Source organism: Haemaphysalis longicornis, unplaced genomic scaffold (genome assembly GCF_048455015.1).
Source record: "Haemaphysalis longicornis isolate Haplotype H1 unplaced genomic scaffold, Haemaphysalis longicornis Haplotype H1 scaffold_3, whole genome shotgun sequence".
NCBI lineage: Eukaryota > Metazoa > Arthropoda > Arachnida > Ixodida > Ixodidae > Haemaphysalis > Haemaphysalis longicornis.
In genome coordinates this window covers 33,605,832-33,630,430 of record NW_027526335.1, presented here as the reverse complement: position 1 = coordinate 33,630,430, position 24,599 = coordinate 33,605,832, and the positions used below count along the sequence as shown (strand labels likewise).

The 24,599-nt window shown below is 47.5% G+C and overlaps 1 protein-coding gene across 1 annotated transcript; it reads left to right on the top strand.

Annotated features, from left to right (window-relative positions):
• Window positions 1–213: 213 nt before the first annotated feature.
• Window positions 214–13,870, top strand: LOC144174236 (uncharacterized). Its single transcript, XM_077702801.1, has 4 exons — window positions 214–401; window positions 4,665–4,854; window positions 6,875–7,054; window positions 11,941–13,870. Exons 2-4 carry the CDS (start codon window positions 4,673–4,675, stop codon window positions 13,097–13,099), a joined length of 1,521 nt encoding a protein of 506 aa, XP_077558927.1. The 5' UTR covers window positions 214–401; window positions 4,665–4,672; the 3' UTR covers window positions 13,100–13,870.
• The last annotated feature ends 10,729 nt before the right edge of the window (window positions 13,871–24,599 follow it).

Below are 24,599 nucleotides of genomic sequence, written 5' to 3'. Positions count from 1 at the left end.
AGGCCACGAGCTTTCCCCGAGCCTGACGCGTAGCTGGTGAAAAATCTTCGGTTACGGCGACGTTTAGTTCTTTTAATTTTGTACGAGCCGAAAGAATTTTGTCTTTTGTTTTGTAGTTTGAACTTAACTATAATAGGTCGGAATTTGCTTTCTTTGTAAGCACCGAAGCGATGGGCGCGCTCGATGTCATGATCTGCTAGGTTAATAGTTGCATCAGACAGCACTTGTGTTATACGCTGTTCCGATTGTTCCCACGTTTCTTTTGCGTCTGGTAGACCGTAAAAAATTAAGTTGTCGCGTCGGGACCGATCCTCAAGTTCGTCGAGACGAGCTTGTATTGATTCGTGTTGGGTGCCCAGTGTTTCCACTGAAGCTTGGATAGTCGTCATATCCTGCTCAAGGTGATCCACTGTTTTCGTTTTTTCTTCAAGTGTGTCTAAGCGTTTTTCGATTGAGCCAATCTTGTCCTCAATTTTTTTCTGACTCGTTTTGATTTCCTTAAGGTCGGTGGCTAGATCAGCCTGGATTTTCGATGACTCAACGGAGCGCACCTGGATATCTTTGAGGATGTGAAAAACTGCTTGCATTTGCTCTGAAGGATCTGCCGGCAAGGACTCAGGAAGCAGCGAGCTGGTGGAACGAGTGTTAGGTCCTGGATTACTTTCAATATCCCCGGCGCGCAAAAGCAAAAACAGCATTGAAACACAATCACTCGCGATGTCACAAAGAACTCCGGGGCATGGTAGCAGAAATAGGCAACGATTGTCACTTTTTCTACTGAAGAGCGAAAACTCGTTACGAACCTGTAACGGGCAAAGGCGCGACATGTCAGGTGAGCTGTCGAAGCTGCTCCCATGCCCACTGAAGCGGTAACCGCTCAGCCAGGCTCTTAAAGGGACACTGAAGTGATATGTAAACATTGCGGGATTACTTGCGCAAATTGTAGTCCGGAGTCCCCAGACAATGTTTCGACCACCCTGGGCGCGTTTACGCGATTTTATTTAGTAGAAAAATTAATTCGAAAATGCTGTCCTCCTCTCTTTACGCTCGCCCATTTTCTGCGGCGTTTTCGTGTGACGTCGAGAGGAGCCGAGCTCGCAATTGGCTGCGCTACTGCACGGCTCCCCTGCCTTCAGACAGTCAGTCGGCCCAGCGTTTCGTCCGCCGGCCGCCGACGGGTCGTCGCAATTCGTTCGCTCAGTTGAAACGAAGCCAGGACACGTTTGTGAATGGTAGAATCTGCCTTTCTTTACTTGGTTAGTTTGTACATTGTATCTAGCTCCAAGTCAAGGTCGCTTCACACAAGCGCTGCACAAGCGCACATGCGACGCTTCGCTGACTGGTACGCCAGTAGGAAAATATAAGGCCTCTTGAAGGCGGGAGAAGAGTCAGCGAAGTCAATATAGGTACTAAGGAAATAAAATCAACTGATATTTTTACCGTGCAGCGTAAAAATAAGGCGCGGGAAGCACTTTCTTGCGCTGGGCGAACAAGCACAGCGGTCAGCAGCACGACTACGCATCAGCGAACGCTTTTCCGTCTACGAAATGCAATTGCTTGACGTGAGCTATTGTGGAAACTCGGGCGACGCTTACTGCACGAGCGCAGTACAACAAATAGTCACCTGAGGTGCTTAAAATGCCAAAACTAAATAAAAGTGTAAAGTGGTGGTACAATATATACCCTATATTACCAAGGCCAGCGGAGCCAGCTCCGTGGCCGAGTTGTTTGGGGCGCTAGATATGCCACCGCAAGTATTTTGCAAGTCAGGAGCTCGAATCCCCGCGGGTACGTGCTTTTTTTTTCTGTAAGTTAACTTTTTCGTTTTTTCGTTTTCCGCCGATGTTTTCTATATTGAGTTCACCTTTTTTTGGGCCGCAACGTTCATGGCTCCACGAACTAGTTCACAAAACGCGCGCAGGCTGGCACTGGCGCGCTAGCGAGTTCTCGTTGGCGTGCTGTTGCCGTAAGCACCGACTGCTTGCAGGCAGTGAGCACAGGCCAGAATGAACAGACCCTTGGCCTGGTGCGAAGACGCTTTTTACGATACAGGCATGACGGAGGCAAGCTCCAAATATGGGGGAAAAGCGCATGACATTTGGGCGTCTGCGGGTACGCGGAGGGCGTTCATGCACTGCGTAGGTTTCGGCTAGTGAATGCTACGATTCCAAGCCGTCCTAAGAGGCTTATCTTTATGTATTTTTACAGCTGACAACATGGCAGAAGCGCGGTACGATGATTACTGAGTTATTGAGAATGCCCATCCAACAACGCCAACGGTTGTGTTTTACAGAACCGAAACCGAAACCGAAACTTGTTTGGTTTGCTCACCTTGGGCATCGTCCAATCACGGTGCCCGCTCCTCCTAACGTCACAGCTTTAGTTGGCGCGGCCGCCGCAAACCGCGCATGGTAGTTTTTCTTCTTTCGCGCTTTGTAAAATAATTACCGATTTGTCAATCGTAAAAACGATGAAAAGTGTGCTAATTTGAGCCAGTCTACGCAGTGCAAGCAAAAACGGGAGCTTGACAAATTCACTTCAGTGTCCCTTTAAGTCCAACTCAGCTACCGACGTCACCGATGACGTCGATGCGCAGAATGTGGCTGGCGCAACCGCAGGCAGATCCAAGAAGAGGGCTTGTAGTAGATGACTGGCTGGTTGCTGTCCGGCTTCCTGGGTAATCAGTGCTGCTGGTTTGACAGTAGCTTGCGCTGGAGGCCATAGCACGCACAGCGAAAGGAAAGCCTGTAACGGGCAAAGGCGCGACATGTCAGATGAGCTGTCGAAGCTGCTCCCATGCCCACTGCATGGGCATGATTGGCTGTCGCCAACCCCGTAATCGTATTTTCTCTTTTTCTAATAGCTTGGCGTCCCTGTAAAGGGACAGGTGGCATATCCGAAAGAGTAGCGGAGGGTTGGTGCCCTGTTTTCATTGCTGCTTGTGGTATCGCCCGCCTTTGCCTATTTACTGGTACGAAGAATGCTTCCGTTTAGACACTATAGGCGGCGCAGTAAATGGAGAACGTATTTTGGCAACCAATTGTTCAGTGTTGACATTCGTGAGGCAGGCGTTAGTGTTTGACACATTGAAGCTGAAACTATGAGGAACCCCGTAGTCGCATTCGGCTCTCATTTAGATCGCCTAAGCCCGTTTAACCTGTGTCAATCGTCACGAAAACAGCCGTTACTTATCCACCTTTACTAATTTAACAGCCCCGCAGGCGTATAAATTTCGAACCACCAGTGCGCACGGGTTATGTTTTATAAGGCGGATGGTGTATTTTTGGTAGCTCTACTGTGCAGCGGAATGCAACGGAGGCGGACCTGTACGCGTTCATGTTGGACGCAGGATTCCCCTAGGTGTCCAAGAACGCGCACGCACAATACGCGATGTCTCGACAGCGGTAGTTCTATGTCAGACGTCGCGTCGTTGCGTTTTGCAAAAACCCGCATGACCAGGCTTTTGTCGCCAGTCGTCTATGTTCCTTTCGGGGAAGCGTGATTACAAGTTCGACGTTTAGTACAGTAACGTTGTTGTGCACAAAAACGCCGTCAAGATTTTTTATTTTCGTGCGTTAGACAAAAAAAAATGGCAACAAGTGTGAAAGCAACCACTATTAATTCTTTAACAGCTATCGAAACAATCCACCTGAATGGAGGCATATCGCAACGTACTTCAGCGACCAAAAACAATCAGCAGCCCAAATTAGGAAAAGTAAGAATCTCGCACCGCAATGAGTACCTATCATCCGGATGTCAATAGCTAAAGCTGGTGCCTGCTTAGACGGCAGTGTGAAAGGCCTTTGAATGCTTCATTTCCAAGTCATGCTTCTCTACTCATTAAATCCGGAATAGACGGGCATGTCGAACTGAGATTTTTGCTTTTAAGTTTGTCGAATTTTGAAATAGACGTTTTAGGTGCGTGTACTTCAGCGATATTCTCCGCAAACAATGGCGGCAATAATTCCCGCAACCGTTACTGTGCTTTCTATCCGGAGCCGTATTTGAGCTAAGTGTTTGTAGCTCTCACTGTGAAGAAAAGACAAATTTAGCCTCCCATTTTGGGGCAAGATGTTTCAGAATATGCACCACTTTGTAAATGCAGCCTACACATGTCGGGGTCTTAGATTAAATGCTAGTGGAGTCTTCGACAAGCTTGCTTTGCAGTATTTCCGAGACTCCATCATCTCAGAAATTTAGAGGTATGGAATCGTTGTAGAAGTAACTATCCTACTAGCCTTAAATTTCAATCTTATGTTAGGATGTACACCTTATACTGTGTGCGGGAATATACCCAGTAGTAAATATGGCAGCTTCAACTTTTTTTTTTTGTTCAATTTCCATCGGCGATAGAGGAGGACAGGAAAAAAGCTGTGTAAACAGCTTGACCAGTCCCCTCCTTTCGTCAGAATAGCCACAAAAAGGTATACAGGAATAAATTTAAACTACTCTCTACACAATAGAATGTCAATTGGTTCGGTTGCCGATGCCTTAGTCTTGCAAAAAACATTGTTTCTGTGAGTCTTTGATGTTGTAGTCAGTTCTCGGCGAAACAACCAATGCAACAAAATGGTAGAAGGAAACTACCCGAATCTTTGACGTTGGGGAGTTTTACCGAGCATAAATCAAGACGCATTCCGCGGCACCAACTGGGGTTCATGCAGGGGGACCCATGAGCCGCGTCCGCTGGGAGTTGCTGTACGTAATGGCTGACGAGGCCTACCACGTGGTGTGTGCCGTGGCCGACTTCAGGACGCTGGTGAAAGCCTGCGTGTCCGGCGACCGGAACATGTCCACTGCGGTGGACGTACTCGCATCTAGTTGTCTTCTCGTTTTCCACGTCTTAGTCTTGGGGTGAGCCTTTTTGCGTTCTCATTTAGGTTTTCTTTCTAGCGCCTGACAAATCATATTCGTAATCTTCTGCCTTGAATGTCCTGGCTTTTTAAACCGGTGTTCGTACTTTTACAACTATTTCAAACGAAGAAAAATAATTCGAGAACGGCTAAGCACTTGTGAACACTACTGAACGCCGAAGAGTGCTCTTTCGAGTGGGTATGCTGTTGTCACAGCCAGTACGAATTGGTGAAACAGCCGTGAGCCTCTGACGACAGTTTCCGTCGTCACTAATTAATCCCACTTAAAGCCAACATTTTTGTTGGTTACGTTAAAGTCGCAGCGAAAAGGCAAGTGGTGAATTCCTGTCCGCGGTGGCCGCGTGTCAGATGGAGGTGAAAAGCCAGAATGCCGGTGTGCCGATATTTAGCGCACGTTAAAGATCCCCAGGTGGTCAAAATGAATCTGGAGTCCTCCACTACGCCGCGTCTCACAGACCAGGAGTAGCTTCGGCGCGTAAAACTCCCGAATTTGATTTTTTATCTGACCTATAGTTTCTGGGCAAATGTCATCATCCTTGGCCACTACAATAAGCGGGTATGAGGGAATCGCGGGCGGGTATGTTACGTCACCTCCAGTAGTGGAAATGACTGTGAGCTGCTGTCGGCAGCTGTAATCCTCTCCGGTCAGTCCAAGTGAGGGGCTTTTGTTGGGGCGCTTATGTTCAGCTTTTAGAGGTGGTTTAAGTTAATGTGGAGCCTAACGACACGCCTAGCAACGACGAACTCATTTCACGTCGAGATGCGTGTTTCGGCGGTAAACGACCCTACCTCCCACGTCGAAGGTCACAACGTATCCGCTACGTCTACCTTTATTTAGCCAGAACACAGGAAATGTGGTGGTGTCAAGGATGCGTGCAAGAGTCGTATTTCCGCATGCCGTGAATTCGATTCCCGTCCACTTCCAAGTTTTCTTTTCAACTCAATTTACGTTTGTTCTTTTTGCGCCGTCCGCCATTTTAGGAGACGTTTCAGTGTTGCAGACGCCGGACGCTGGCTTTTGTGTTAAATGGGATGTCTGATGCTCCCGCCTTATTATACACTAAAAAGCACAATGCACTTTCATCTGAATACTTTGCCTGCATATTCTCTGTGCGGTACTGTTCTTCGCGCTGTTGCCGTCCTTTCCTATTCGGTCGATGCCCTTGGATCTTATCTCCTTGCGCACCCGTTCGCCTCTCGAGCAGTTACGACCATAAAACGATGTAACCTTTAAAAATAAGGGCAGTTTCTGAATTTCAAGCTTGAGGTTTTTCTACGTGCCAAAAAGTCAAATTGTGGAGCTCATTGTCTATTTCCATTAAATTTATATTTTCCCGTGGTTTCACACTTGAAAAGAAGATATGTCAGGCTATGGCAGTACAGCTTGTTTTCTGCAGCATATAACGAAGAAGTTTGCGGAAATGTACTTTTTTTTGTTTATTTTGGAAGCATGTGTGATGCGTTCATTGCACCCGTAGTTATGCGTCATCTTCTTCCGAACTGAGACCAGGCAGTCAACATACTTGAAACGTCGAGCGTAGATAGCTTCACCGTCGTTAATGCCAAAACACCACAGAAATGTTCTCCTCAGAAGTACGTTACAGTTCCAAGGAGGAATTATTTGTGTGAAATACTTGTAAAAGCATAGTCGATTTAAACGGGCAACCTTTTTTTTTTGCACGCGCTCTAGCAGTTCGGCCTTTTTACTACGAATGTAATTAGCAAGATAACTTATGTAGTTGGAAAGGTCGGTAATATCAAGCGATAGTGTTTCATAAAAGCGGCATACTCATCCAGATTGCCTTGTATAGCGGCAGACTCGGAATTCAAAATATTCAAATTTGGCTGTTACCAAGTAAGATAGGGCTGGGTTGTTAAATACTTTTCGCCACATTTTTTGCTACCAGTTCGGTAGCAACCGCCACTCTGTTTAGTTCCGGCGCGGTCGCCCTTCATTGTTACTAGTTCGGAGGTTGACATCCGGGCAGTGTTCCTCTCAGGCCGCGCAGGACGATGACTTCGGAGGCAATGCTGTTCGTCGGGGACATGCTGCTGCACTACTTCCACATGCTGCTCTCGAGCTGGCAGCTGTCGCACTACCTGTGGACAGCGCGCAAGAGAGAGGCGCACCAGTTCTACCTCCTCTGGGCCAGCTTTCTCCTCCACACGGCCATGGTCTGGTACGGCACGCTTGCACAGACGTGTACACAACTCCTGCTTCAGAGTATACAGTGAACACCCGTTGTAACGAAATCGCTTTATCTGAAATCTCGCTGTATCCATCGTGTTTCCCGCTCCCAACTGCAGTGCAGGCAAAGCAAATCACCAATGTTTTAACCAAGTGCCACGAAGCGCCAAGTACGAAGTCAGTTTCGTGTCCCCGAAAATTTGTAAAGATGAAGGTTCACTCTATCGGCTGCAGATCTCTCTGCATCCTGTGTGCGTCAAAAATATGATCGGCCTACCGTGAACTATAGCATTAGCGTGAACTTGTTTAGAATATCACTGATGAATAATGAGAATAGCAGGGGGCCTAGAGGCAATCGTTGGGCACGTTCTACGTGGAATCTACTGAATTAGTTACGGGACCATCGATTATGACTCATGGAGAGCATTGATGCAAACGATTTCGGAATATATGCAAGAGATCTTTGAGTAGATCATGGGAAGAACAACTACAGATTTAAAAATGTCAGAACTAACGAACCGCTTTTTAAAAAACCGAGTATAGCCGATTTGGCCGCTACCGGTTGTGTCTAAGCTTATAAAGCTGCATTGTATGTCTACAATCACGCCAAGGAAGTTGTTGAATATAGTGTTTTTCGAGGTGCTTAATTATGCCGCTGTGGGTTTTGTCTCTTATGATCCTACCGCACACGTTTGTGGGTTCGAGACTACGCTTGCGTGTAACTGCCTGTCAAACTTACTGCTTCATTTTCGTGTATCAGGACATTTTTAAATACCGGAAACCAAAGTAACATTTTTAATGCGTCATGAGGGTCTTCTGTACAGGGTGCGTTGAAATCGAATTCGTAATATTGCTCAAAATGAGCTGTTTTTTTAGAGAGGGAGGGGGGGGGATCGGGGGCTGTTGCTGTATTAATTGTTAACACTTGAATGCCGATACGTTCCTTTGGCCAACCCCGGTTTGAATTAGTACCGACACCGATCTTTTATCACGGAACGAAATTGGCTGTGGTTGATTCCGGGAGACTGACTGGTTAACTAGCATTTCTTAGGACAGATATATTTGGCCCGCCTAAAGCAAGCCTAACAACTCTATCACGAGGTCTGCGCGTGGTGTTGTCGTCGAATTTTATACACGATTGATTCTAAAGCTCCTTAGCATTCAGGTTTTTGTTGGGAAATAATGAATTATGTGGCTCATATCCGCCGAGGTAGCTCAGTGGATAAAGCGTTGTACTACCAAGCCCAAGGAAGCGGGTTCAATCCCGGATGTGGTAGCTGGTTTTCAAATGGAGGCGAAATGCGAAAGCGCCCGTGTGTTCTGAATTCGGTGCACGTCAAAGATGCGCAAGCGGCCGAAACTAATCGGGAACCTCCCACTACCGCGCGCCTCACAGCGGAGTTGTAGCTTCGGACTGTGAACCCCATAAATTATATAAAAAATGGGGCTTCTGAAGAGTTGGCCATTTTCTGATACCGTCTCTCTCTCTCCCTTTCTCACAATTAAAAGCAAAGAATGAAAACAGCAAGACATTTGTGCGCATGACTAGGCCTACAGATCAGATAAGATAAAACTTTATTGTTGCCACGGGTTGTACCGTTTTCAGGTCGACGTCAGTGTCCTTCCGACGACGGTAGGATTCATGTAGATCTCTGCGGTGTCTTCGGGCACCTGGGCTAGTTAGGTCTAGGTCATAGGGTCTGTGCTGAGCAGTGCGGCCTCCCAGTGCTCCTCGTTTGTAATTTGGAATAAAATAGGGAGCTTTTTAAGAGTTTGTAGGAGTTTTCCTTCTCACCAAATCTCATGTGGTAGGTCTGCGCAGTTAGAGTGCAGCTCGGAGTAGTAGAGTGACAGGAGGGCAGAGGATGGAAAGGGGGGTGTTTGAAGTTGGTGCTATACTATACAGCGTGGCGGTGGGAGAGGGTGGGGTCCGGTGGTGGAAAGCAAGCTGAAGACAGTCGGCAGTGATCGAGTACCGAAGACGTGGAACCGTTGAGGAGAGATTCTGCAGCGTCACGTCACTGGGCTCTCGGATGACCAGTTGTCGAGGAACCTCGTGTGCCGATTCATTTCTTGGGAGTTCGGAATGGCCCGGTGCCCAAACGATGTATATTTTTCGTTTAGGGAATTCGCATAAATTTTGGGGGTCAACTCGCCCGTTGGAGTGATTGGTATGTACAATTTAGAGTCGCTTAATATAGCAGTAATCTTGGGGCTGGAAATAATGGCAAGAGCGATAGCCATTTCTTTGCGTACACAGTTGAAAATTGTGCAGGGAAAGAGAACGGCTAGTGTTCGGTAGGATGAATGAACTATCGCCGTCGCCATGGCTTCGCGTCCCGGGTATATACTGCAGCGTCCACGTTGGCAGCTTGTGGGTTGGAGGATTGTTGCTTGTGCAAAGCCTGTGCTCTCGCTCGGCGCCTTTCCTCGTTATGAATCGGGTGCATGTGATTAAGAAAAGGGTGGATTACCAGTTCGTCTCGAGTGACTGGGGGAATGTCGACGAAGGTGTCAGAGATGGTGGTGTGACTGAAGACAAGACTCTGAAGAATGTGGCGTCCAGTGTCACACCTTGTGAGTCGCTCTAGTTGCGAGAACCGTTGGGCTTCGATAGTTTCGTCTAGAGTATTGTGAGGACCGAGCGAGAGTAGTTTGTTTGTTGAGAGGGTAACGGAGAGACCTAGGGCCTGTTTGTATGATTTACGTATCATAACTTCAATTTTCCGCGTTTCGCTGACTTTAAGGTTTAGGAAAGGGGTGACGTATGCCATGCGACAGATAACCAAAGCTTGTACGAAACGTATGAGGTTGTTTTCTTGCACTCCTCAATGATTGGTAGCTATGTGAAATACGAGTCGTGTAGTGCGGTAAGCCCTCTTTTCTACGGCACGAACAGTATCAACATTGTATCCGTTTGCCTGTATATGGAGACCCAGAAAGTTGATGCAGTCAACTATTGGGATTGGTTGGCCGTTGAGTGGGAGTGGGGAGGGTGGTTGTTTGCCTGGTCTTTTAGGTCTGTATAGAAGAAGCTCTGATTTTTGGGGTGAACAGGACGGACCGCAAGAGGCAGCATACGCGTCGACGACTTGAGTTGCGACATGGAGGGCGTCTTCAATATGACCATCAGATCCTCTATAGTAACCCACTATAGTGAGAAAGCATTTGACTCGGTCGAAACCCTAGCAGTCATTCAGGCATTACGGAACCAGGGGGTAGATGAGCATTATGTAAGAATACTAGAGGATATCTACAATGGGTCCACAGCTACCATCATCCTCCATAAGAAGAGCAGTAAAATACCTATAAGGAAGGGTGTCAGACAAGGAGACACAATCTCTCCAATGTTATTCACAGCATGTTTACAAGAAGTATTCAGAACGTTGGATTGGGAACAGGTGAGAGTAAGGGTTAATGAAGAATACTTCAGTAACCTCAGATTTGCTGATGACTTTGCCTTGCTAAGTAACTCGGGGGACGAATTACAAAGCATGCTTTCCGCACTGGGCGAACAGAGTAGAACTGTGGGCCTGAAAATTAATATGCAGAAAACTGAAGTAATGATGAATAACCTCGGGACAGCACAGCGGTTTGAGGTAGGTGGCGAGGCAGTGGAAGTGGTAAGCGAATATATCTACTTAGGCCAAGTTGTGACCCCAGATCCCAACCATGAGGCAGAGATAATTAGAAGGATCAGAATGGGGTGGGGTGCATATGGCAGACATTCTCAGATAATGAATAGCAGCCTACCATTGTCGCTGAAGAAGAAAGTGTATGACAGCTGCATCCTACCGGTACTGACCTACGGGGCAGAAACTTGGAGGCTCACTAAGAGTGTTCAACTTAAATTGAGAACGACTCAGCGGGCAATGGAGCGGAAAATGACAGGCGTAACATTAAGGGACAAGAAGAGAGCGGAGTGGGTCAGGGAGCAAACTGGTGTTAAAGACATATTAGTGGAAATTAAGAAGGAGAAATGGACGTGGGCAGGCCATGTAATGCGAAGGCAAGATAACCGCTGGTCATTAAGGGTAACAGAGCGGATCCCTAGAGAAGGCAAGCGTTGCAGGGGGCGGCAGAAAGTTAGATGGGCAGATGAGATCAAGAAGTTTGCGGGGATAAATTGGTCACAGTTGGCACAGGACCGAGGTAATTGGAGAATAATGGGAGAGGCCTTTGCCCTGCAGTGGGCGTAGATAGGCTGGTGATGATGATGATGATGAGTAACCCATAACCTGATGTCATCGGCGTAGATGCTATGATGTAGGTCGGGGATGGGGTCGAGAAGCGGGGGTAGGCCTCGTAGGGCCATATTAAAAAGAAGCGGGGAAAGAACCGTTCCCTGGGGGGTACCATTGCTACAGAGGGGGATTGGGGGCGTAGTCAATTGTCCAAGGGTGAGTGTGGCTGTACGACCCATGAGGAAATTACAAATGTAAATGTATGCTTGCGCATTCTCTCCAACCGCGGCTACTCCTTTTAGGATTGCCGAATGGCTAATGAGTCGAAAGCTCGCGTTAAATCGAGGCCCGAGGTCGCCTTGGTGTTATGTGTATAACTGAATCGAAAAATCTAGTATGTGGTGTTTTTGTAGTAGCATGACGTCCTGAAATACAGAGATGGGGTCGGAACCCCAGCATGGAGGGAGGGAGCAGGTGGTGCTTTTCGATGTGGCTGTTGAACCGGGTGAGAAGGACGTGCTCCAAGAGCTTTCTCAGTCACGATGATAATGATATATGTCTGAGATGATCGACGTGTGGCTTTTTTCCTGGGGGCCTACAAGAAAAAAAAATATAAATGCGATTACACCTTGGCAGTGCGTTGCCTTCGAGATATAATTACCAATTTCCCGCTCCTTACTGTTCTGACTTGCAGGCATTACTCCGGCGGTATTCAGGTGACAATCAGGCTGCAGTTCGATGGTGGTCAAGAGGAAAACGCCCCTCCTCCCCAACCACCAGGAGCACCTCCGGCGCCAAATAACGGCGCCATCGTCGCCGCTCAGGCCGCCGAAGCCGCTGCAGCGCACATTCAGCCTCCAGCAAACGACAGCGGCAGATCACCACCGCAAGGCAGCATAGCAGGCCACCCACGCTCCACATCCCTAGTCGAAGAAACACCGCCAGACGCTTGTGGAGAGTTACGTAGTTCCGCCACATCGACCTCTGACCCGCCACCTCCGGCCACAGCATCGTGCCTCGACTCTGCGCGTGATCCTGACGGTGCGCTGCCGGCAGTGTCTGAGGACCACCAGCGGTTTTCTTCCCGATCCGACAGTGAGACGTCACTTCCTGACTACGTCATTACTGGCCTGCCTGCTTCAGAAACGCTCACACTGCCGGCAACTCCAACGAGCTTGTCGACCCCTCCCATGGTGCCCTTTAGAGAAAGCCTACAATATGAGGGGACTCAATATTCCGAGGGCGAGGGCTTCGATGACATGGAACGCGGTGAACCTCCTGTGGACGAAAATGTGGCCTCAATTCCTGCCAGGACACCAGGGATGTCTTCGACTCCGACACCTGAACCGAGGGCGAATGATGTGACTAAAGCAGCTCATTCAAACTCTGCAATCGCCGTGGAACAGGGAGCCCAAAATGCCACAACTGCCGGTGATTCCCCAAAGCCTGCCCCGGACATTGCTCTAGAGCGGGTTGAGCGCCACACTTCGTCGAATGACTGCGGCCAGGCTGCGAGCTCTCGTGAAGAAACCGATCGCCACATGTCGCATCGCACTCCAGTGTGCCTCAGACCCGTTACTGGCTCAGATGCGGTGCCCGAAAATGGGGAAACTTGCCCAAGTCCTCCTTTGCACAGCGGTCCCGATGACATCGTTTGCCCTACTGTAGGCTTTTCCCCGCCATCACAGGAAGGCCATAACGGTGACGCAGTACAAGCCTATCAGCACCGCGAACTTTCCTTGGTGTGCTCCACCGATAGCGCTGGCGGCCCTTCCGTTGCCACCGCAGCGGAGTCAGCGCAGAGTTCTCGGAGCACCTCGGCCGATAGCCCTCCGAACCCTAACATTAGTTGACACGTCACCACTCGCTATTCCCGCAAGTCTAAGAAAAGATCAGAGCGTTAAACAGGAACCGAGCAAACCTCTCTTAGAGACCAAGTGCCTCTAGCTGAGAGTTCCGTAAATATTTTTGTGCAATTTATCCTGCGATTTAATGAGAGAAATGTATGACTGCGGAGTTCAAAATTTTCGGTTTCTGTAGCGGCGTCTTAAAATAGTCCAACAGAATTAAGCGAAGATTATACGTATAGCTTCATGCTTATATAAATCTCCGGATGCCGATGAATTTGTACCCTTGGTTTGGGCTAAGCTTATGTGGCTACGGTTCCATGTATTTTTGTTGCCCGTCAACGAAAACTCGCGAGGATGCGCTTTGCTTTGAAACGTGAGGTGTTGTATAGCACATGGTGTATGAATGAAATAATGAATGAAAATGCTTTATTATAAACGTGGCACGAAGCCCTTTGAGGGAAAGTAGGTAAGTAAGAAAGAGAAGAAAGGGGATACCGCTAAAGTTCATTCTGAAGTGTGTGAAAACTAAAGTGTTGGTGTGTGTTCCCTCATGTTTCGAACAGCCCCTGATTCAATGGTGAACGCGCAGTTGTGGAAGAGCCCGGGATGTTCTGTGTTTTGACGAAAGGGCTGGGAACTTCGGCTCGAGCGCGGCACATGCCCCGAACGCGCCGAGAAAGCTTTTCGCCCACTCACTCACTCACTCACTCACTCACTCACTCACTCACTCACTCACTCACTCACTCACTCACTCACTCACTCACTCACTCACTCATTCACTCACTCACTCACTCACTCACTCACTCACTCACTCACTCACTCACTCACTCACTCACTCACTCACTCACTCACTCACTCACTCGCGCGCTCACTCACTCGCGCGCTCACTCACTCACTCACTCACTCACTCACTCACTCACTCACTCACTCACTCACTCACTCACTCACTCACTCACTCGCGCGCTCACTCACTCACTCACTCACTCACTCACTCACTCACTCACTCACTCACTCACTCACTCACTCACTCACTCACTCACTCACTCGCGCGCGCACGCACGCACGCACGTACGCACGCACGCACGCACACGCACAGCTTACATGGGTTTCGAGCTTGCTATACGTTAAGTAGATAATGTGTGGTAGGCGCTTCTCAACAGCTATCCCAAACCGGATATGGGGCTTAACGCTCCGGAGGTTCACATTTGTAGTAAACACATGAGCACACCACCCTGGCGAAAAAAACCGAAGTGAAAATACCAAAAAACATCCCAAAGTCTGTCATGTGGGACATGCGTGCTTCTTTTTCTTTTCCACGTATGTTTATTCCACAGGTGATGTATATCTGGTCAATAGGGGTCCTTTGAATTACTTTAACGCAACGCAATAGAAAAGCATTAGGAGGTGGCAGGCCAGGCTAGAATATAGCGTGCCACGTTAGCGGCACACCGCGCGCCTGCACAGGGCCCACAGAGTCGAATGTGCACGCAATGCATGATCAAGCCAGCCACTCGTGAGCTTAAGTGACGCCTAGTGAACTGCGAAATATATCATACTATTAGTTGCTAACCTGTTTCGTGGGAACGCAAGCTTGTTGACTTACTTTGAGAGCTGCAACGTGTCGAGTCAACCACGCTTTCAAGTTGGCGTGCCAACAGTGCACGAGCACAATTGAGGCGTTCTTTTTCCCGAAATGAGCCAAATCCAGAAACCGAAACTGGGGCGGATAAAACTGCAGTGACAAAAAAAAAAATAAACTCGGGCGACTTTCTCATAAAAAAAGGGTGGCTACAAAATTGCTGACATAACGCCATGAAAACGTGTACGGAATCGTAGTTTGTATCAAAAATGAGCCCCATCCTGCTGTCTCACGAATCGAAATGAGCCAAACCCATTTAATCAATGGAAGTTTGCTTTTGGCTTGAGTGTTGACTGTTTCGTGGATGTTTTTAGAAGTTTTTTGTTTTTGTTTTTCGGAGCGGGCTTATTATGAATTCAGACGGAAATTCGGAGATCGGCGAAAGGTCTGTCCCCAGATGTCAACGATGAAGTCAACGGAAGATGAAGCTAACGAAATGATACTGAGATGTGAATGATTTCATTTCACCTCACCTGACCCTACAAAATAACTCTAAAATATTTTTACTCCCATATTGACCATTTCAGTACTCAACTAAATAGCCGCCACTTACAAGCCACGGTAAATTCCCCCATCCTCCTCTGAGAGTACGAACCAGTTTAATAAGGTGAAGAATAAGATATCAGCAGCCTTCTTTTGAAGCGTTTTGGAAATTCACGGCAAGCCAATGAAGAGCTTGCTTAATTCGTGAGTGCCTTTAGACGAGCCCAAGAAAATTATCCTAGGGAAGAATTCGAGAAGAGATGCTAATAGTGCCATGAGGACTCATCTGCTCTCCATGTTTAGTTCTACTGTTTTTGAAGCCCTGTTGCATATTTTAATGCCTTTTTCACTAAAACTCAATCGAACCATGCCTGGAAGTCAATTGAAATAACGTTTTCACAAGAAGGCCGCATCAACTTGAGCGTTTCAATTCAATATATGAGCCAAATACAAACTTATCACCCCAATAATGCTCGAATTCACGGCATATTTTTAAGTACTTGTGGCCATAAACTTCCCCTAGCTGACATGTAAAATATATAATGTAATAGTTTTGATAGCGCTGCATTTAGGTCCGGTAACAAACTTTAGCTTGTTTCTTAAATTCTCGGTAAATGGATCTGGCTAATCTCGAAAAAAGAACGCCTCAGTTATATCTGTGGGGCACAGGATAGGACTTTTTTTCTTAACTGGTCGTTATTCAGTACCATTATTTCCGATGATTGAATCCGATTCAACTTCCTTCACCGATACATGTATTTTGATATCCCACTCGCCCTATCAGCACCACTTTGAATTTTAACCAATTCTATGACTAGCCATGACTATATCACGATGAACTGCAGGACGCATTTCTTTATTTATTCCCGGCCATTTGCCTCATCGAAACCTTTAACTTGATATCCAACACGGCCTAGTGTAATCACTTTCAAATTCAATTTAATCTATGACTCGCCATAGCTAAGTATAAATAGGAAGTATTTTTGTATTTTGTCCTACGTGATCCCCCTCATCGAAACCTTTAATTTGATACCCAGCACACCCTAGCAGCATCACCTTGAATTATAATTCAATCTATGACTCCCCAATCCTCATGACTATCTCATGATCATAACCACGAAACATTTTTTATTTGTCCGACGTGATTCCCCTCATTGAGACCGCAAATTTGATACCCTACATCCCCTAGCGGTGTCATATCGAATTGTAACCCAATTTATGACTCACCATGACTATGTCATAAATTTAACCAGGAAACATTTTTTTTTATTTGTACTGCGTCATTCATCACATTGTGACCTCTAAATTTGACACCTCCACGCCTTAGCGGCATCAATTTCAATTTTAACCCAAAATATGACTCTCCATGACTATCTCATGACTGTACACAGGAAGCGTTTTTTATTTTTTCCAAGTTATTCCCCTCATCTACACCATTAATTTGATACCTAACGCATCCTAGTGGCATCGATTTGAGTGTTAACCCAATTAAGGACTAACCATGACTATCTCATGATATAACCATAGCGCATTTTTTCCCTACGTGATTTCCCCCACCCCAACCTTCAATTTGATCCCCACACACCTTAGTGGCGTCGTTTTGAATTTTAACCCATTTTATGACCCACCATGACTATGTCATGATAATAATCAGGAAGAATTTTTTCATTTGTCCCACGTGATTCCCCTAATCGATACCTTTAATCTGATACGTCACGCGGCCTAGAGACATTAATTTGAATTTTATCCCATTCTATGGCTAACCATGGCTCTCTCATGACATAAACATGACACATTTTTGTCTGACGTGATTCCCCTCATCTGTACCTTTAATTTGATTCTAACCCAATCTATGGACTATGGAATTTTAACCCAATCTATGGGCTCATTATGACAATCTGATGACTATACTCAGAGAGCATTTTTTTATTTATCGCGCGTGATTCCCTTTATCGGGAGCCTTAATTTGATACCTTATGTGCCCTAGAGGGACTAATTTGTATTTTCGCCCATTCCATTACTCACCATGACCATCTCATGATGCGGTCATTATTCTATCTAAGCGGCGTCGTATGGACGTTTTAGTTGACACCTCATTAGAAACAGCGGAGGGGACGGCCGCGCCCCTCCTCCCCCTGGCGCTCGAATCTTCCTTTTCGACCCCTAGCATATCATTAACCGTTAACACACGCAGGCGAACAACCAGCAAGTGCGCGCCGCCGTGTGCTTTCCCAGTATTCTCTCCCACATTCTTAAGAGGATACATCAGGAGAAAGAGGCAAGATAAGCCTTTTTATCTCCTGACCAGTCGATTATCAGTCACACGCCCAGCCGCTAAAACCTGGTATGGAGGAAGTGCTGATCGCCATGAAAATTCCACAAGAAACTTGAAGATCGGACCCCCCCTCCCCCCAACCGATCATGCGGATCGCGGATGCTGCCGCACCCGCACCTAACATGAATTCCGAGCCCAAAGCGAAGCAGGAAACTTGACAGCCAATCATAGCTGCCTTCTAGCTGACGCAAACACTTGCGCAACTAACGACCTACGAACGCACATATGTAATCTTTGTGGCTGGAGCCCTAGCCCTGGAAACGCAAAATGGACTCCTTAAAAAAATATCGCATCGCCTTATAGCGCAATGGGTTAAGTATGAGCTGTATAACTACTACTATTATTAGCATACCTCAGCAAAGTTGGACCGGCTCTACTTACTCACAACTTTTTTTTTGGTATCACCTCTCACTAGTGCTCGAGCAGGTACATTGTTGAAGAACTCATCTACGCTCCATTAAACTCATACTCTCGGCGAGCGCAAAACTCAGAACTCACTCGGACTCAGATCTCAAAATAGTCTCAAAACTCAAACTAAACTCAGAACTGAAATGGACTCAAAACTCAAAGTGAACTCAGAACTCGAATGGACTGAAAACTCAAAATGATCTCAAAACTCAAAATGGACTCGGAACTCATTTGGGCTCTGAGTACTCAAACTCAATCTTGCCCAAATGCACTCGGGATCACTTGGGCTCAAACTCACTCGGGCTACCTTTCGCGCTGCGTTTTCCACCCGCAAACGAAACGCAAAAAAAAAAAAGGACACAAGGATCACGCGCATGCCACAGAATTCTGCTCGTGATCCGCCACCGAAGACTCTTCCGGCATCGTCCAAGCTTCCCACCGAGCTCTTTTTTTTATGGACGATAATTATGTGGGGAAAAGTGGAGTGTAATAATTTGATTCAGCGCCCCGTTGTATGTGAGACGTTTATTGGTTTTACTGCTTGTACATACTTCATTTGTCGATTTCATTGTCATTTCTCATACCTTCCATATTCATTCCTTTCTCTTTTTGTCCCCAGTTCCCTGCCCCTATTGGAAAGTAGTAAGCAAGCCCAAGATCAGTTTCTCAGGCCGACCGCTTCTCCTTTTCTATAAACATTTGCTCTCTCTCTTCTTCCCAAAAGGCGGATCGTCAAAATTATGCCTGTCGGAGGCGCTCCAGGACGGTGTCGCAAACTTGGCACTTGTAGGGACAAGAAGCAAGAAGCCCTGAGGACAGGCAAGAGGTCCTCTGGCTCCAGACGCTTGCTGCACTCGCAACCAAGTGTCACCAGCAGTTCTGTGGCCAGTCTCTAGACTCACGAACAAGCCAGGGCAATCGCCAAGGCAAAGGCTCTGTCGCCTGGCACCGCAACTGCCTCCGAGGTTGCTTCCACCCACCGTCCGGGGTAGGCCAAGCGACAATCCAAGAGCATCTTTTCGCCGGCCTCTGACGCCCATAAGTCGGCGCCATTCAAAGACGCCGCCTAAATGCGAAAAGGTCCAGCTCCGCCAAGTCCAAGCCGCACCGAGACAGTAACGTGTGAGTGGGCTGCAGAGACAGCTTCAGGGTCCTTCGCAAGCTACTTTTGACAGGGCGCGTAAGCAGGGGCGAGGGGGAAATTCTCTGGCCAGTCGCTATTAACAGCTTAGCTTTTGTAGGTCGAGACGTTTCGTCCGTCTGCTGTAGGTCCTGCGTCATGCAGAGGTAGGAGCAGGTTCCCAGACCCACCGATCGAGCGCGCAATGGTCTCCCAGGGGCCAGTTCGTCTCCCTCCCACTAGGGGGGAGAAAGGGGGGAGCCTTCCGTCGCTGACGTTTAGCTGCCGATTTCTATGCGCGAAAGGCCAAATTTGCGCGGCGATTGTGCTGCCGTTCACGGGAGAGCTTCCGCTTACGCTCCTGCCGAGACAAGGGAACCACAGCTTCGCTGTTTCAGCAGATGTCACACTGGGGTTGAACTGAGTTTTTTCATTGATCTTCATTCACCAGCGTCCCATGCTCGTCATTGTGCGAAGGAGTTCTGGTTAATGGCATACACTGAAAGAGAAGCTAGCTGTACTTTTAGAGAAGGAGAAAGGAATACAACTGTAAGACGAAGTGCGTGTGTTGTCAAGGGTGACGAACGCTCAAAGCTGCAGGTTTTCAAGCTACGTGAGTGTACATTCTGCCAGTAAAGCCGCATGCTGCCCACAGAGTTTGCAAGGGCTACCCTGCTGGTAGCGAGTAGAATCAGTTTTGAAAATTTACTAGGGCGTATCTTCGGAAAAGCCCGCTAGGCTTAAAACTGCCTTCATATTATCTGAGCTCAGCTAAACAGACTCCAACATGCGTCATTCATATACTGAGGGTCGTTCGACTTAACATTCAGCTTGATTAATTATGATGTTTAACGTGTCGACGCTACCCAGGCGATGAGATGCTCCGTAGATTAATTTTGACCACCTGGGGGTCTTTAACGTGCGCTGAAATCTCGAACACATGGGCGTAACGTCCAGCTTAACTAGTTGCTTTAACGGCAGGTCGCTGACCAGACGTACTTTGAAGAACCCTTCTGCGCAAGTCGCACACTAAGCTGCAATGGAATGAAAAATAAGCGATTGAAAACTTGCAATACCTAGAAATAAAAAAGTGCGATGTCACCTAATCATTTCTGAATTGAAGCGGTCTATACCTTCCTGATGGCATCGTGCTTCCAATTAAAACTCTAGAAAAGCCCGCTTTACACGGTGGATTTCACAAAACGCTGATGATGATAAGCGAATGGACATCAAGTGCGTCAAGAAAAAACAACGGAATCGAACCTGGGTCCATCGCGTTATGGAGCCGGCGCCCATCCGATTGTGCCTTCCCGTTGTTTTCTCCGCCCTCCTTCCCGACCTGCCAATCAAGAGGTAGCAACCATTTTCAAGAGACTGCTGAAAAATTATGGTAAGTGTAATAAACGAGAAAGCGCAAGTACTTAATAAAAACTTGGGATTAATTAAATCACTACCGGGGGTCGAAGAAGGGGCCGACGTAGTTGATGCCAAAATTATGGCAAAAAAAATATGTCAACTTCTTTTTATATCCAGCCGCTCCCATTTGGTATTTACAAGTCTGAACAGAGCTAATAAAGGAGAAAAAAGTTGGCTGTGTTGCCCTACGTACACAAAATGACGCATAGGCTGAAAAAGGTGGCATCATGGTTCGGTGTGGACGTTGTGTTTTCTGCCCCTGTTAAATTAAACAGCGTCTGTCCGGAAGACCAGCGACGTTCAGTAGATGAATAAAAAAAAAAGGAGGGAGGGCGTAAAGTAAAACATGTACCACCGTTTTTAACGCGCTGTGTGGTTGTTTGTAAGATTCCTGTATGTTGAAACATTCGACTAATGGAGCATCGCAACACGCTTTAAAAAGATGAATACGCATGTTTGGCCGAGCATTGTCGCACGTGTGAGTACAGTTATCTGTTGTTTCGCGAGACTGATGTCCTGTACAGGCAGAAAGAAAAATGGCATCATCTCCACTCCGTGGATGATGGCGAGGGTGCGGAGTACGGGGACTCGAAAGGACATGCAAGTTGCGCCCCGAGTGACATCCGATTTGCGCCCCGAACATCATTCGATTTGATCCGTGAGTTGCACCTTGATTATTCCCTAAATGAAACTGCAACTCACGGCTCAAACTGAATTTCGCTTGATTTTCCCTCGATGGTGGTGTGCGCACGGATGGGCGCGGACAGCCATTGGGAGGTCCTAAAGTACTCCGCACAGTTACAGGCGAGGGAGTAAGCCGTTTGACTCTCGGGCACCAACTCACGGTCGTAGCCCGATGGGTAAGACGACTGATACTGTCTGGTCTACCAGACACAGGCTCGAATCTTACCGCTGCCTGTGTGATTTTTTGCGATTGTAAATGCTATACGCGCGGACGCGGACGGATATTGTGCGGTCCTAAGGTACTCCGAACCTAAAAGGCTTACTAGAGAGTTGTTGGAACCTTTCTATATCAGAAAATAAGGGGGGGGGGGGCGCTTGCATTAGTGAATCATCAGTTGTCTTGCAAGATAAACAATACATTTTGTTTTGGAACAGTCGTTGCGATAAGGTGTTCCAGTGGCAAGAAGGATGCGTCGTCAACTGTGAACTGTTTCGGTAGTGTTAGTATGTCACTGGCCGGTGTGGCCACGTGGTGGGGGGGGGGGGTAGCGATATTCTGTGTATGTTGATTAGTTAAGACGTCTTTCCATTGAAGCGAGGCGAACGTCAGCGCTTGTCCTGCTCACTTGCTTATTTGTGTCCCTGTTATTTCGCGCGGCACCCCAAGACGCAGTAAGGCGAAATTTAATTAGAGTGGTGGAGTGCCTGCGCTCCCTTGTAGAAGCGGATGAGGAGAAGCCGGGGGAATTCCCTGAGGACATTCGCAGCGCGAGAGGATATCTGCACTGGGCTTGAAAAACGGCATTGGAAGGCTCTTGTGCGGAGCAGGCAGCAACGAGTGGTGTCCTAGGCACAGCCATCGAAGTTTTTTGGTGCTTTCGAGCGAGGAAGGACCACCCCAACTACAGCGATTTCAGAGGCGAACCGCTCTGGTGGTCTTGCTGGTGGAATCGAGGAGGTGACGGCTGCCTTCAGCGAGTACTACGCAAAGTTGTTTTCCTCGTACGCTCATCGTGAGGCTCCTGCGCTGGAAGTCATAGGGGAGTTGCGAATAGTTCCAGACGACGTAAAGGCTACAATAAACGAACCGAGATTGCTAAAGGAGACAGTTTCGGAATTAAAGAGGTATCCGGGAAGAGTTAAGCCCTACTTTGCCTGAGGTCTTCGAAAACCTCAGAAACATAAAAATGGTAGCCCCTTCAATGCGGAGCAGTAATTTAGTCCTAGAATCAAAACTTTGGTACTAATAATTTGGTCCTAGAAATCCAAAAAATGCTCCCATGATACGGCACTCGATGTGGAAGACTTCAGGCCGATCGTGTACTCTCTTCTGACTCCAAAATCTCGAGGCAGCCATCAGCAGCGTGGTAGGCCCACACCAGACATGTGAATTTAGGGGTCGCTCAATCAACACCAACCTCCACAGCACTTGGACTGTATGTGATACCGCAGAGACGCGCATTCACCCCTTATCCGTCCTACAACTTGACCTTAAAAAGGCCTTCGACCAGGTAGACCACGCCTTCCGCTCATCCGTCAATGTGGGTAAAAAAATTTAGTGCCCTTCCCCTCTGTGAAGAAGGATGACCTGCGAAACTGCACGCCCTCCACGGAGTGCACGAAACAAAACACGCTTGTAATTTACGACTGAGCATACTTCCTAGCCAATTACCTGAATGAAATTTGGAAAGACCCGAGCTCTATCCCAGCGAACATACGCAGAGCTGTCTCCTTCCCACGTCGTAGGCGTCTCAATGTTAGTGTAACACGCCAACCCAATCCAGTCTGCCACTAAGGACAACGGACCGGTCGCATTGGGCTGTTTGACGGCCACATTTAAACCTCACGCCAACACAATGGCCATGTCATTAGTAAGGGCATAAAACCTATAGCTGCGCGTGCCCGCCCCTCCCTCTATAGTTTCCATCCTAAAAGATAGGATGGAAACTAGTTTCGCACTTCCCCAGAGTCAACTTTTCTAGCGAATGAACGGTACGTATTAAAACAGACATCACGTGCATATGAGCAAAGATACGACCAACTTTCACGCGAGGCCTTCGAAAATCAGGTGTCAGAAATGAGGTCTAGTGGTGATTCTGCCAAAAATTGAAGGCGTCAGACATTCATGATGTGGTGGAGTGATATCACTGAGTGCCAAAGACAAGCAAGATACCGTCTTTTTGACTATGCAACAGACTACGTAGCACGAAAGGTATAGTAAGCTAAACACGATGCCTTGAATTGCTTTATTGTCTACCTAAAAGGGAACGCGATTAGTGCTCTTAAGAAACGTATTGTTGAGGTGTGTACGTCACAGGTTCAAAGTGGACGCGAGCGCACAGCTTTGTGGACATGTCCTAGGAGCCAGTCAGAAATGTGGATGGCTCTGGCAGGCTGTTACGTGTGACAGAAACTAGAAGGGAAAGTGGACGTCATCACAGCCAAAGCGGTCGTGGCTTTCTCCTTGTAAATACGCCAGTGAATACACCTTCACCCCTACGTCTTCAACGTAACAAACTTTTCCCCTTTGAGATGCCTTGAACACAATGAGTAGGTCTGCATAGAAAAAGTTATGCAAGATAAATAGCTGTGCAGAAAAAAGTGCCAAGTGAAACATTTCCTATGCAGATAACAAGTGCACAAAAAGGAATAAATCTGTAGTGTGCTCATACTTCAATTCTTTCCAGAAGTAGGAGAACAAAGAGTTACAATATCTTGCATGTTAAGAATGAGGTGCTTGCTCAAGAGCACAAGTATGGTGCACAAAAAGGCGCACGAAATGTCGAAGCCCGTCGATCATATTCAGCTGTCAGAATTTATTGACGTTCGCCAGGTTCGCAAGCTGTTCTCCTGGCTTGGAGTCGTAACTACAAAATAGTTAAGGCAAACAATTGATTTTCTGAGAGCACCCAAAGCTGGAACTTTTATTGCTGTTTTTGGTGCATAGAAATTTATAGAAAAATTGCCGTGGCTGAACGGCGCCAAAACATGTTTTTGGAGCGGTAGCTCGGTTTTCGCGCGAAGAGTGCGCAGCGAGCGCGCAGCGAGGGCGCACACAAGCCCACTGCAGTACAAAACGCAGATGATGCTCGGCGAAGTCGGCACTGTAAAGCGTGACCGCGCAGTGCACTTGGATAGAGCCAACGCCTTCCTGTATCATCAAAGCACTCTGGCGGGCTAGTTGGACTGACATCATGGAAATAAAATTGCGCTTAATAGGATCATTTTATGATGGCACGCGCCTTTCTTATTTTCCTCTAACTTCTCCTTCCCCTCCACTCGTCCCCTACCCCTTGGAACCAACAACGAGTGATTAAAAGCTTTCACCGCAACCCCATGAGGCGCTGGATTGACCTTGGCGGAGCTTGAAGGTCAGATTGACATAAAGAAGAACAAGGCGTTTTCTGGGAATAAAATT

Bases quoted from the DNA above. Each gene is read 5' to 3' on its own strand.
- LOC144174236 (XM_077702801.1), top strand. From the start codon at position 4,673: ATGAGCCGCGTCCGCTGGGAGTTGCTGTACGTAATGGCTGACGAGGCC. The intron at 4,855-6,874 runs GTGAGCCTTTTT...TGTTCCTCTCAG, and splicing joins TTCCACGTCTTAGTCTTGGG to GCCGCGCAGGACGATGACTT. The intron at 7,055-11,940 runs GTACGGCACGCT...TCTGACTTGCAG, and splicing joins CTCCACACGGCCATGGTCTG to GCATTACTCCGGCGGTATTC.